At 35.6% G+C, this 12,052-nt stretch overlaps 2 protein-coding genes across 5 annotated transcripts in view; one reads left to right on the forward strand and one right to left on the reverse strand.

Annotated features, from left to right (window-relative positions):
* The window catches only part of pigk (phosphatidylinositol glycan anchor biosynthesis, class K), a 46,131-nt gene extending 37,056 nt beyond the window's left edge, over positions 1–9,075 (reverse strand). Inside the window, exons 1-8 of one of the 2 annotated variants that reach the window (XR_013194392.1) lie at positions 8,904–9,055; positions 6,831–6,884; positions 5,943–6,034; positions 5,493–5,628; positions 5,091–5,202; positions 4,912–5,008; positions 2,458–2,575; positions 845–955 (exon numbers count right to left, since the gene is read on the reverse strand). Coding sequence is in view for 1 of the 2 variants with exons in the window: in XM_077200339.1 (XP_077056454.1) it covers positions 845–955; positions 2,458–2,575; positions 4,912–5,008; positions 5,091–5,202; positions 5,493–5,628; positions 5,943–6,034; positions 6,831–6,884; positions 8,904–8,984 (801 nt within the window). In the remaining variant the exon portion in view is untranslated. Of the gene's footprint in view, positions 1–844; positions 956–2,457; positions 2,576–4,911; positions 5,009–5,090; positions 5,203–5,492; positions 5,629–5,942; positions 6,035–6,830; positions 6,885–8,903 lie in introns of both variants that reach the window. The other variant, XM_077200339.1, reaches the window with a different exon arrangement.
* A 1,505-nt stretch (positions 9,076–10,580) lies between these two features.
* Positions 10,581–12,052, forward strand: part of ak5 (adenylate kinase 5) — a 136,645-nt gene continuing 135,173 nt past the window's right edge. The window contains exon 1 of one of the 3 annotated variants that reach the window (XM_077200161.1): positions 10,581–10,940. In XM_077200161.1, coding sequence (XP_077056276.1) covers positions 10,881–10,940 — 60 coding nt within the window. In that variant the 5' untranslated portion in view covers positions 10,581–10,880. The remainder of the gene's footprint in view (positions 10,941–12,052) is intronic. The other 2 variants (XM_077200208.1, XM_077200183.1) reach the window with 2 other exon arrangements.

Raw genomic sequence — 12,052 nt, forward strand, 5'->3', positions numbered from 1 at the left:
AAAATGTAATTTCTCTGAACATTCAGTTCAGAAACAAGTTTCAAGTGCATACTTGAATCAAGCCAAATGAATCTGATTTAAACGAACTGCATTCTTTTCTATCACAACTCCCAGTGCACAGTGACAGCCAGAAAGACATTCTGCAATCTTTCTGATGATGAGAGTGAAAGAGAGATCATTCATGTGAAAGATCATTCATGAAACATCAAGTGGCCCTTTTCTATCAACATTAAAACCTCTCTCTTTCTCCCACGGGAAATCAATAATATCACTGCTAATGCAGTAGAATGGGGAGAGAGAGAGAGAGTCAGACGAGCACAGGGAACAAAAAGCAACCAGAAAAGAGGCTGTTGTTGGACCTGTTTGATCTGAGAAATACTGTGCCAAGCGGAGAGGATGTGGAGGGCAGAATAGATCAAAATGGATTGTGGGAGTTGGTGGGACTCCAACCACTCAGATGAAGGGAAGAGAAATAAAGCTCGCCCAAGCCTTCAGAGAAAAGGTCTCCCTCCTGACTGTTTCAAAGCTGTTTGACCTACGCCTGTGTTAGTCGCTCTGTTTAAAGTGGTGCGTTATGAGACCCTGTGGTGCGCAAGGCCGTTCTTTTCATCTGAGGTGACAGGACGTCTTTGTGACCGCCGCTTTTTAAGTTCAATTTGTACCGGCATTGTGGATATGGGCAATGCTCCTGTAGGATTTTACAACTAGTTTCCAACTATGAGGTCAGACTTTTTTTTTTTTTTAACTGAGAAATCTTGACAAAGCATCTGCATTCTCCATATTATTGGGCTGGAGTTGTAAACAGGCACCAACACAAAACACACATGCACACACACACACTTACCAGATCATTCATGTTGGCTTGGCTAGCAGGGTGGACTTCCTCCAGGAACTCCAGTAAGTAGAAGGTGTACTTGTCCATCAAATGGACCCCTATTGCCAAATCTGGCTGATGCTGTAAGGACAGAACAATACAGGTGAACCAATCCCAATCTTTTATACTTCTTTAATCATTTTTAAACTTATTTTAATTATTCACGTTCAGGGATTTTTAGAGAGTCATGTTGTACAGATGTAGTATCTAGTCTAGTGTGTATTACAGTCTGCTCACACCAAGTCCAATGTGACTAGATAAAACAAAAAAAATATATAGACAGATATTTTGTCATGTTATATTCAATACATTTAGTCAGATCTATCTTAATGAAATGGCACATAATTTTAGTCAAATTTGAGTCAAAATGGTTACACTTAAGGTCAACTCAACCTTAGAAAACACTGGGTAATATAAGGTAACTATAGGGGTTAAAGGGTTTGTTCAACCACAAAATTCAAACTATCCCATAATTTACATAATTTTACCCTCAAGCCATCCAAGGTGTATATGACTTTCTTCTTTCAGCCAAACACAATCTTATATTAAAAAATATCCTGGCTCTTCCCAGCTTTATAATGGGAGTGAATAGAGTCGGAGTTTCTGAAGCTCTAAAAAGCCAATCCATCCATCATAAAAATAATCCATATAGAAAAATATCCATATCTGTATAACTTTATAAACTATAATCACTGGCTTCCGGTAACAGGTGACCGCGAGTCTAGTTCCGACGGAAGAGTGACCTCTGACCCGACCCTTTAAGGTTAGGTTTAGGAGTAGGCTCAAGATTTAGTGTAATCACTGTAATACACCGCTTGTACATGGGGAGCAGGACTGTAAAATAAAGTGCTATAGAAGACAAAGCAATTATAATTTTTCATCAATAATTTCATTAAAAAGATTAACATTGCTCATGTAGTTGGTCTGGTGCAAATTTTCAGACACAATACCGTTCGAAAGTTTGGGGTCAGTAAGATTTTTTAATGTTTCTGAAAAAAGTCTATTATTCTCACCAAGTATGCATTTATTTATTTGTTCAAAAATACAGTAAAAACATTCCTTTTTTTAGATTATTGCCATTTAAAATAACTGTTTATTATATTTGACTACATTTGAATATGTCATTTAAAAACTATTCATTAATTTTGATGGCAAAGCTAAATATAATTTTGTGGAAACAGTGATGCATTTTTTTCAGAATTCTTTAATGAATACAGTTCAAAAGAACAGCATTTATCTGAAGAAGAAATTCTGTTACATCATATGTCTATTGATGCTAAAAATTATTGAGATTAATTTAATGCATCCTTGCAGTATTGAATAGAATTAATTTAGTAAAATAAAAAAAAACTTTCGGTCTGACCCCAAACTTTTAAACTGTATTTGAACAAATTAAATCAATCCAAAATGTGATCTAGCAATTAGCACATGTTATAGGGACACACCAAACCTTGCTGCTTGTTTAAGAGGTGTATGTTTGATCCCAAACCTCATCACATCCCGAAATCCCTGTGATTCCCAATCCATTTAATCCCCAAAACCCTTTCTGTTTATAATTTTCATGTCAATGTTTTTTGACTCACTGAGAGCGAGTCTTCTCCCACTTGACTGCTGGCCAGAGCCATGAGGTTCGGCGAGTAAAACCTCTCATACATGGAGGCTCCCTGGCACGTGTCGATGATGAACAACAGCTCGTTGTACCTGCAAAGAAAGAAGGCCGTTTTAGAGCCAGTCGATTCTTAGTTGTCAGATTTAAACCACTCTCCATGTATAATGCTCAGTCTAATATAATTTGTAATTAAAGCTGGTTGTGAAGTAATAAGAGACAGATCTGACCTGCAGCACTGGGCTCAAATCTCTACAACCAACACAGCACTCTCTACAAGCCGTCGCCACGGTAACCAAGTACCCAGCACCCATTACTGCTCAATTCACACACACAAAAAAACATATATATATATATATATATATAATAAAAATTAGAAACCACTTCAGGCCATCTCAGATGAGCGAAAGCGAGACGTCTTGGAATGGCATGAACCTGCTGAGATGTAATGGGGGAACAATGAAGTACAAAAGGGGCTTCACTAATTTATTGGATCAAGCCTGCGATTACTACACTGACAGGCACAAAACATCCTGTGCTCTACGGGAAGAGAGGAAGCTCTCATTGCACCTCAAACCAGCCTACAATATTTACACAGCACTGGAACCTAAACAGTTTATTAGAGCAATTATAACACACAATTAATACGTTAGGCAGCTGCAGCGCTTCAGCCATGTACAGTAATACTGTGTCTAGGCCCTGCACATTAAAGACTAATGTTTCATGTTGCACTTTGATGATATGCCTGGAAGTGTGCTTCTATACAATGGTGCAAAGGGTAAGTTCGGCGTTTTACAAGTAAAGCCCTGTTTTAAGATCGTTTCTGATGAAATCGAACGGTTAAGATTAAAATATGGACAAATGCTGCTGTCCCGAGAATTTTAGGTTTTTGTGTTAGCATTAAACTTTAGTTTACAAAGATGTGAAACTCACCGAGTGGTCTGGGGTGTTCACTGATATGCTCACACAAAAATCGCTGCAAAAGATGCTTTCCAACAGGTGTTTTACAATTCGTTGTAAAACTGTGGACCTATTTTTCCAAACGCCTCACAACCGGATATTCTTCAAAAAACTACGATAAAACCTGTTGGAAAGCATCTTTTGCAGCGATTTTCGCGTGAGCATATCAGTGAACACCCCAGACCACTCGGTGAGTTTCACGTCTTTGTAAACTAAAGTTTAATGCGTTTATATGAATGATTGTTCCAGTGGCCCTATGAAACCATTGTATAGGTTGGTGGGGGGGGGGGGGGGGGGGGGGGTGATAACACAAAAACCTAAAATTCTTGGGACAGCATGTGTCCAAATTTTAATCTTAACCGTTCGATTTAATCAGAAACTATCCTAAAACAGGGCTTTACTTGTAAAACGCCGAACTTACCCTTTAACACGCATTCAATGAACGTTTGTATTGCATTTTAGACACAGTATTGCTAATTACTTTATTTTTCCTCAACCAACATAAAACCAAAGTAAAACCAAAGCAGAATCAAACATTTAGTGTCGTTACTGAATAAATCAGTGGGTATGAATGAATCAGTTGAGTGAATGCTTCAATGACTTAACTATAAAAAAGCAAATAAATAAAATAAAAAAAGAGACAGGTTGAGATTGAAGGTGAGAGTGCCTGATATATTATATTCTTACATGAAACCATTGTATAGGTTGGTGGGGGGGGGGGGGGGGGGGGGGTGATATTCTGTATCTATTCTGTATCTATTATGTATCTAATCTATTCTGTACCACTTCTGAACCACGAGCATGTCACGTCACATTGAGGCGGGGAAATTCAAAACTTCAAAACAAAAATTCAAAAAAGAGTCAGTTTTAACAGATGCCTTTACATCTGATGCCTTTTGTCTGAGTCCGTTTTGCCCAATGCCATTTTGTCTGAGGCAGTTTCGCCTCATGCCTAATCGTATGAGACCTGACACTGAAGCCTTTCAGTCTGAGGCGCGATGCCGCTTCGTCCAATGGCTGAAGCCTTTTAGTCTGAGGCATGATGCCTTTTCATCATATGACTGAGGTCTGAGGATTTCCTAAAATGTACACGTACATTCGGCTAATCAAACTCAAAGACTGGAACTAACAGTAGTATTTTAGCGTATTGGTGTTGGTGGTTGATGGTTTTATTTTGTCTTACTAATTTAGTTTCTATGCACATTTTATCCAAATAATTTTTCCGAACACTCATTGTAGTGGCAGTGTCCCTGGAACAACCTAGTGGCTCAATTAAGGGCATAACAGTGATATCATGGATCCATGGTGGGATTCAAACCTATAACCATTCAATTATCAGCCAAGATCTTTCACCACAAGCTAACACCATGCCTGACCACATCAATGAAATTGTGTGTGGTAAAAACTGAGTATATAATGATGAAATCATGCCAAATATATGTGAGTTACTGCATTTCCACTGTATAATTACCTCCTCTTTTGCCACATCTGCTCAAATGCATCAGCCAGCTCCATGTTGCTGATTTCCTCAGAATCCTGGAACTTCAGGAAGCCGTTTCCACCATGACCTGTGAAAAAGGATGGTAACAGATTCAGGAAAAAGGAGGAATTTAAAAGAACAGCCAGCAATGACTCTGTTACCGGTCTGACCTGTCAGGTAGATGAGAATGTTGCTCCGGTCGTCTGATAGCAGACGTTTGGATCGAGGGGTGCTGGTGGGGAGACGGCCCGTCAGGACTCGCAGGAAGTTCTCTACTGTGACCTGCAAAACAAAAAGAAATGCCTTTAAAATAAGAAATAACTGTCACAAAAGGCAAGCGATATGGATTTTACAGTGACCGGCGACAAGTCAATAACAATAAGTGAATCATTCACTCAACCGATTCACTCAAAAACACCTGTGTGTTTCGAAATGTGCAATGGTTGATTTTACTTTGACTTTGTTTAGAACTATTTTCATTAAGTTTAAAACATTTCCATGTGCTGAAACAACTAGCACAACTTTTGAAGACGAGCTTTCAAAATCCAATATTAAAGCAAGAGCAGCTTCACCTCATATCCGCGGTAATCAACCTCCACATCGTCTCCATACACATTGAGCTCCATGTTCTTATGACTGAACACAGTGGCTGGTTTGGGGTTTCTATAGTTACAGGCCATATCATCGGCTAGCATCAGCACAATGTGACTGGGAAAGCAGAGCAAACACATCTAATCAGAGCAGACAGGAAGACTTTTACTGTGGCTAGAGACACAAATATCACTGCCTCATTGTGACAAAAGGGCGAACATGCAGCTATCTCTGGACAACACAAATTAAGCAATGGAAAACAGTGGGTAAAAGTCCATTTAAATAATGTGTCACTATAATGAGGATGCCAGGAGGGAAAAATAGTTGATATACAATGGATTGGTCCAACTAGGCCAGTTTACGTTTTTTTTCTAATTGTGTCCAGATAAGACGCTTTACAGTATAATTGAAGTAAATGACCTGAAGTTTACCTGTCTGGAATGCCCAGTCTCTTTACGCTCCTGTATACTGACAGCGTGTTCGCCACATGCCGATAATTAAACCAGAATCTAGATGTGCAAACCTGGGCAAAAGCATGATTAGAAGGCTTAAAAAAATCAACAACAAAAAGGCAGCAATTACAAAAGCATGTTGTGAAGTTGTTACTCTAAATACGATTTCAAATAATTGTTAACCCTTTTATAAATCTTATTCCAAATTTGTCTTTCCTATTATGTGCTTTTATTTATTCGTACCCTTTATTACATTAATGCTAACTGGCAGTAAATTCCTGTGTTACCTATGACCAAGACTTCACAAAACCTACAAGAGCAGCCTAAAACAATGGTTGAACAGCATTAACCAATAATAAAATATACCAGTTTTCATAAATATACTGTATATAGCTTCAATTTATGTTTATTTCAGTTTTAGTCGTCTTATTACTTTAAAATTCAATTTAAACTTATTTAAATTAGTTGAATGTATCTTTAATGTATGTTCAGCTTTAATTTAAGTAGGCTACATTAAAAACTAATTTGATTAAAGTTAACAATAATTAACTACTGACAATTTTAATTCCCTCTTTTTTTCTTAGATGAGCTAGGGTTCCCAGTGTCTTGAAAAACCTGGATATATGAGGAGCCTGACTTTAAAATTAAAAATTTAAAATGTCAATTAATACAATTATGTAACTCGGTGGGGATTTTTATGGATAACCTATCCTTTTTACTAGCCAAGTTCTAAAATAATTTATCAGGTAGATACATTTTCCATATACAGTGAATCACAAACAAATGAAAAAGTGTTAAATATTGTTGTATTCATGAATTTATGCATTAAGATAAGAATCCTTCCAAATACTCAAAAGTCAAACTTACGAGGACTGCCCAGTTGTTGGTGTGGTCACTGCTGAAAAACTGTCCAGCTTTTGTCTAAACAACAATCAGAAAATACAATTATTACACAATTAATGGTGTAAAGATGAGCAAGACTAAGAAAATTTGAAATATTTGATTTCAATTCACTTTTATTTGTACTTGTATGTTTGTACATGTATGTATGTACCGTGTCTCCTTAATGCAGATTATTAGCTTGCATTATTAATTTAATCAATCTGTGAAATTTGAAAATTCTCTCTTCAGGCAAATGCAAGGAGAAAAGAAAAGCAAATTAAGGCATAAGTAGAGACTGTACTTTTTAGCCACTGTATGAAAGCTTATGAAAGGCACTGATAATGTGCAAGTAATATGGTAGAAAATGCTAAAAGCAAAAATTGCCTCGACTTTGAATGCTGGCCGTATCAGAAGGTCATGTGACGACGTAAAACATCATATACAGGTTTTTATTTTTAACTGGAGAAGCTTTAAAACTAGTTAAAACTAAAACTATCATAATAATCATAGCTGTATATATTAATAAAAAAACAAGTGGCATAGATTTTAAAGATACCACAATCCTTGTCAAAAGCAGTAGCCTATACATTAGCATACTTTTTCTGTTTTCTTTTTTAAGAGTGCTTATTATGGAAATAATATACTTTAAAACAACATATTTAAGTACAAACAGAGTGTAATATTTTCAGACAATTAAATGCATGTAATTTTCAATCAAATGAAACTGTATTATATATTAAATTTAGAATAAATGCAATTAGTTTGAGTGCTTTTTTGACCCACTTAAGTAGGGCTTAATCTTAATAATTTCATTATTAGTTTTACTGTCTTTGAAATATGGTTAAAGTGTATTATCGAATCAAATAACCATCTACATGTAAAGTTATAATTAAGTACTTTACATGTGCATTATTATTTTAGTAAACACATCAAAATAAAAAGCATAAAAAACATTCAAACATGATGATTTAAAATCTACTGTCTGTGTGTGAAGTAAACATTTTCTTGAATATTAAACCTTTTAAAAGTGTACTTAAGAGTGTCGTCTTTTAGTTAATTGATATATTATCTGCAAGAACAGCTTTTAACAACATGCTTTGAAGATTTGAAGTACACTACACATGCATACTCGATACAGAATAATAAAGAAGCACACTTCTTTTTCACCAGAGAAGCCCGTTTATTAAGCATGTCACAAACAGATTTGTTAGGTTTAAAATAAGCCCACTGAATCTACAGCAAAATTAACATTTTATAATATTTATATTGTTTTACATTTAGATTGTGAATATATTTTATATTGTGGCCATTTTTTTGGTGAAATTGATGCACTCTTTGTGTGGAGGTGGATGGGTATAAGGGTATATGAACACGTCAAATGCAGTGTAAGAGAGAACTGAAAGATTACATTTGAAGATGAAAAGATAGTTTGTCTTGCAGAGAGAATTAAAACACTGTAAATATATTAGAATTAATTATGTTTGACAACTATTTCTGAACAACATGCATGATATTTTGCATTTGTTAATTCAAAATGCTTTACAAAAGTGCACCTAAGACGACAAAGAAATACAGACTAGTCTGTGTGTTGTTGTCACCTCAATAGAAAACTGTGAGGTTAGATAATGACATAAATAGTTGACTGTTTGGGCATCATAAGCACGCTCTCATATCAACTGAACTCAGTGTATGTTTTATATGTGCGTATGTGCGTGTGTGTGTGTGTGTGTGTGTGTGTGTATGAGTGTGTGTGTGTGTGTGTGTGTGTGTGTGTGTGTGTGTGTGTGTGTGTGTGTGTGTGTGTGTGTGTGTGTGTGTGTGTGTGTGTGTGTGTGTGTGTATGAGTGTGTGTGTGTGTGTGTGTGTGTGTGTGTGTGTGTGTGTGTGTGTGTGTGTGTGTGTGTGTGTGACAAATCGGCAATAAGACAGACATAACATAATAAAACAAATGTTAAAAGAGAAACAATGCTGAGCTGAGAATATTACTGCTGAAAGCTTCACTGCCAGTTCAATGAATCAAAGAGACGCTTTACAACAGCTATTAATGAAGACCCTTACCTCAACATGATTACTGTATACATGTGGTATGAAAGCAAGCAATTGAATAAATGCACATATTGCCATTAAATTGTAATCCATTTTAGTTCGTCACCGGTTTAGTGACAGGCTAGATTTGCAACGGCAACCAGGAAGCGCTTCTCTTCCGGTTTGATTAAAAGTCCCATTTTCCGAAATAAAAGTCATTCCTCTGCTCATATATTTAGAAGCAGACGCATATGAATATATGATTATGCATTATTTGTATCAATGACAATATAAATAATAAATATTCAGAATATTAATAAACTGATAAACCATTACTTTTGATAAAAACACACAATGGTGCATGCTAATTGGTCAACACAGCATTCCAGTCATGTAAAAATTATATAACAGCTTTCACTTAACCTAGGTTTGGCTTGTTCACCATGTCACTGTGCTGTTATCAAAACAATTGTTATTTTTGTTGCAAAGCAAATGTCTATGGTTGGCTATATCATAGCTATTTGGACCGTATAGGCCTAAGAGACGAACACATTGGACTTTTGCCCATGTTTTTGCGCCATGTCCCATAAATTTAAGCAACATCCCTGGTCTTGTTTACTGTAAATAGCTTAAATATTATCAACCTTAAATAGTGTGCAAGCATCAAGCAAAAATGGGGCATTGAAAAAATGTTTATCATACTTTTTTCAGTATTCATACAATTTACCCACAATATAGCTAACTGCCTTTAAAGAGCATTGCAACAAGGATTATTCAGCAGATTAAACATGTCATCTCATCTGACATGACAGATGCTTGAGAATTACACCTTAAACAATTTACACAATATATTTTTCAAGGACCTGTTTATCAGCAGGAACTGGAACACTGACGATGGATTAAGTGAGATTGTAGGACAGATGGAGGCTAAAAATGTCAAAATCCATCATGGAACATTTGGTGCCTGTGTGACGCTTACTGTGAAAATTATGTCAGAGTGTTACTATATAGGTTACATACTAATATAATGTAGTCCCATTGATGAAATATGAAACACACCAACATTCATTGTTTGTCGACCTCTGTAGTGGACATGTTGATCATCATTTTGCATGCCATTGAATTCAGGACAATTATTTATCATGTTATTCATTAAGAAAGGTGTGTGTGGGGGGGGGGGGGGGGGGGGTTAAAAATGTAAAGTAAAAATGTCTAGCTGTCAAAGATTGTAATATATATATATATATATATATATATATATATATATATTAAATTATAAATATAAATATACAAAATTAGTATTAATTCATGATGAGCAGTAAATATATAAAGCAGTTGTGATGTAAATAACATGCTCAAAATCTTGCTGTAATGTGACACACACACACACACCTTTTTTAAATTAAAACAATTTTTATTTTATTGAAATAGATAATATGATGTATTATGGATTGGATAAATGTTAAAATATTGTGCACAGCATATTACGTAAAATATTAATGATTAAACTATGAATTAATAATAAATGCAACATATTCTAAATAGCCTATTCTTGAAAACGTTTTGTAAACATTGTGTGCCCACACAATTCGAGATACATCTATTCAAACTACATTTATGGTTTAAATAATGTAAATAGGCCTACCGAAACTTTTTAAGTGTGTGGTTTTTTTTCTCTCGCGAACATGCTCCAGTTTCCTCCTCTGCCGTGAACTCCAGAGACGCGCATCAGTCGCCAGGACGCGCGCATCAGCTGGCCGAACACGAGTCTCTCTCTCCAGCGGCGCGCAGGTGTATCGTGTTGTGTCGGCGGATTCAAACACTGAAGTGAGACATCAAGCATGTAACATGCTCAACGATTTACTGAGAGCGAAGCTGTCTTTGTCCATCTAGTTAAGTCGGCACTTGGAGAATGCTCTAAGATCGCCACAACATCACGGATTCGTGAACCTGCAAAAATCTACATCCAACACTCAACTCAACAGCATCGATAGTTTTCCCGAAACAGACATGAACACCAACGACGCGAAGGAATACCTCTCCAGTAGAGAGATACCTCAGCTGTTTGAGGTGAGCTTTTGTGTTCGAACTTTTGTTGTGGTGAAACCTAAAGATGTTTCCACATCATAGCCGTTACAAATAAAAATAATAACACGAAGAAGTTACTAGCATCATCGGGATGTCTCACTGCAAAAGCGTATGCCTATTGTTGATTCATTATTAAAGGTTCATTATAAAGTTGATGATTTATAATTAAAAGGTGGATTTAAAGGTATGTGAAGGCTTTGCATGCTGTAAATAATGTAAGCTGACTGAGTTGCTGAGTGTTGCATTAGATTAGGTTATAGGCTATATAAATTAGGGTTTTTACGCCCTTCACTGTGTTTGCGTTTTTACGCACAAAGCTGCGGATCGTGTCTTTGTTTATTATGGTAGGCGTGCTGTCAGAAGCGTAGGGGCTACACATTATCAAAGTCAAATCTTAAAGAAAATAACAGGCTTATTTTGTAACTGTTAATCATTTTACAGTGACCAATTATTATTTGACTATTGTTATGAAAACAGTAGGATAATTCGGAGTCAATACGATTAGTGCTTATTTATGTGCTCTTCCTTAGAGAGTTTGTTTGCAATATCCTGGCCATATGATGCGAATGATGATGATTTGCATTATGGTATTTAGTCTAGGCTATGTCAAATGCATAGGAATGTATATATTTAAGAAGCTGTCACTCTTTACAATTTTTTTTTCAACATTTTAATAACTTTTTTTTTTGCATTCTCTAGTTCATTTTAAATGGTCATGTGGTGTAACAAATTCATTTTTTTATTAGTTTGTTTAAATGTTCGATAGTTGCTAATGGGGGTCATAAAATTCTCATGCATTATAGTTATAAAAGAATAAACAATATGTTGTTAACGTCATTTGAAAAGCTGTAACACTGCAACTGACTGTACTCATACATGTATACACACACACACACACACACACACACACACACACATATATATACTTATACGTTATATATATGATTTTGATATTATAATAAAAATAAATATAAAAAACATAAAAATACGTTTATATATATATATATATATATATATATATATGTTTTTTAATATTATTTTTTATTATAATATCAAATAGGCTGCAGTATCCCTTAGTATGTTTATGGAAAACT

This window comes from Siphateles boraxobius, unplaced genomic scaffold (genome assembly GCF_051911475.1).
Source record: "Siphateles boraxobius isolate OS27281-9 unplaced genomic scaffold, OSU_SipBor_1 1, whole genome shotgun sequence".
Taxonomy (NCBI): domain Eukaryota; kingdom Metazoa; phylum Chordata; class Actinopteri; order Cypriniformes; family Leuciscidae; genus Siphateles; species Siphateles boraxobius.